Below are 2,252 nucleotides of genomic sequence, written 5' to 3' on the forward strand. Positions count from 1 at the left end.
GAGGAAGTGTTGCGAGATACTTTTGTGTAATGAGATTTACTCTCAAGACAGGACATGGACGTGGGATAGATCCCATGATATGGTTAGTCAATGTTAATCCGGGGTTCATGTTTTAATCATTATGTATTAAGGCACATCTTACCGTCACTTATCAAAACGTTTTATTTAACCAAGCAAACTGTATTACATCCAACTTACGGACCAATACAAGAGATACTTAATAAGCAAACTTAACGAGTTTATAGTAAAGTTGAAGGAGAAAACAAATTGACGGTTGTTGACAAAGCCATGTTTTGGGCCATAGAACCAAGTTCAAATGAATAAAGTTGTATCGAATATCATTCAATGATTGATGGAATAAAACAAATGTTTATTATCAGAAGGTTGCTTTTTAATAAATCCTATACACATTACCTCAATCAAATTTAATTAACAAATCTGGCATGAGCTCTTGTAACATGGCGCAAGTGTAGTCAAGGTCTTCGTCATTAGTTCTAGCATCTAGAATAAGCAATCTCAGTGTGGGCATTCTGTACAAGACCTGAACTCCCCTGTGGGTGACTGGGCAGCCTCGCAGGTCCAGGTACTCCAGAGACTTGCTGGTCATCATGCCGCTCAGCCTGTCCAAGCCCCAATCATCAATGAGACGGTTTCCTTTCAGAGAGAGCCATTTCAAGTAATCTAAATTCTGCAGGTTCAGGAGTCCCTCATAACGCAGGCCGCCGTGGTAGAAGCCTTGGCAGTCGATGCACTCCACGAGCAACCCCGGGGTGGGAAGAGATGGTAATTTGCCTCTCATGTTTTCTCCCTCTGTCACCCTTATCCATTCTTTTCCCTCCACATATCTGAAAATAAAAAGTAGAATTGTTCTCGATCTCTGAGGGTTTTCAGTAACTTCTCGTTTTTCCAATAATAAGGAACTCCAGTCCATTTTATTACTTTTTTATCAATAATGAATGAACTTCTAATTTAAATACGAGTATGTACTTTGTTATAGTTAAATAATTAAATCTGTGGAATGTCTATCTATCTGTGTGACATCACCGGTAAAAAGGAGCTTACTTTTATTTTCAATAAAAGCTTACTTGACAGCACCACCGCGATAACAAACAAAAGTAGCAGCTGCCAAATCCCAGCCCAGCGCTGCAACCCTCTTGCTGTTAAATTCCTGATCTTTGGTTTCGACATCTTCTTTAAAATCAGAATAGGCTTGTTTGAGAGCAGAGCCCCATGTGCCTATTGGGTAGCGCTTCATTCTGATGAAGAAAGGAACTGCGCTCGGGGTATGATCGCTCTTAAAAAGGGAGAACGAAGACTTCATATATCCGGAGGCCTGTACTATTGGTGTCTTCCATGAAGGGTACTCCGCCCCGTGTATGAGTTTCTTTACTGGACCTCTTTCGTTTCTCTCATACGGAGAAAGCTCTTCCTTAGAATAAAATCGAATCAAACTATGTTGATATCTTTTCAATTTGGGTACACACTTAGAGAAATTAATCGACATATTTGAAACCGTCGTTCAGTGAAATAATACAAGAACTTTACAATCTATATCACACCATTTTATAAATAAATTACTGTTAGATATTGGTTATGTATTTATTTTATGTAAAGTGACAGTCACTGTTACCATCTGAATGAAACCATTCTAAACCCGTATCCGTACCCGTAATCCGATACATGACGGAAGCTTCGACTCCTATAGACATCTGTTCCTTCAAATTTAACCAGTTTAGCTTCGCATATCGAAAATATATGGAATTTCGATAATTGAAACAAGGAGATGACTTTCAAGCGAATAATGTAATGCCACTAGTTTACGTTGGCGTCAACTAGCCAACGTGTGAACGCTATTTCCAACAGTGGCGATAATGCTCTTAGCCAATTCACAAAATAAAAAAGATCATTACGTTTAGGCATCAAATCGAAAATGGCACATTTTAAATCGTCATAGAAAATTTATTCGTCAACATAAAAATAAAATATTTTCATTTTCATAATTTTTTTAGAGAATTAAAAATACAATGAAAATATACTATTCTGCGTTGGCCATTTGATCTTTTTTTATAAGAATACCGTACAAAAGTCCAAACTGCTCCGAACCGTCTGGAGCCAGTGAGAATATGGCAGGTATGTTGTGAGGCTGAAGGTAGTGGAGAGGGAAAGAGGAATCTGGGGGAGTACCTGGCTATTCAGATATGGTCACCAAACAAGGTTCAAGCCATTTCAAGTAACTTTTAAATTCTGAATGG

General features: G+C 38.3%; 1 protein-coding gene across 1 annotated transcript; it reads right to left on the reverse strand.

Annotated features, from left to right (window-relative positions):
* Positions 1 to 378: 378 nt before the first annotated feature.
* LOC149417716 (distal membrane arm assembly component 2) lies at positions 379 to 1,624 on the reverse strand. The gene is made up of 2 exons (XM_089640534.1): positions 1,086 to 1,624; positions 379 to 845 (listed from the first exon to the last, which is right to left on the reverse strand). The coding sequence occupies exons 1-2, from the start codon at positions 1,502 to 1,504 to the stop codon at positions 416 to 418; spliced, it is 849 nt and encodes a 282-aa protein (XP_089496660.1). The 5' UTR covers positions 1,505 to 1,624; the 3' UTR covers positions 379 to 415.
* Between the last annotated feature and the right edge of the window lie 628 nt (positions 1,625 to 2,252).

This window comes from Hesperophylax consimilis, chromosome 15, assembly GCF_061612785.1.
Source record: "Hesperophylax consimilis isolate HC1 chromosome 15, BYU_Hcon_1.0, whole genome shotgun sequence".
NCBI classification, from domain to species: Eukaryota; Metazoa; Arthropoda; class Insecta; order Trichoptera; family Limnephilidae; genus Hesperophylax; species Hesperophylax consimilis.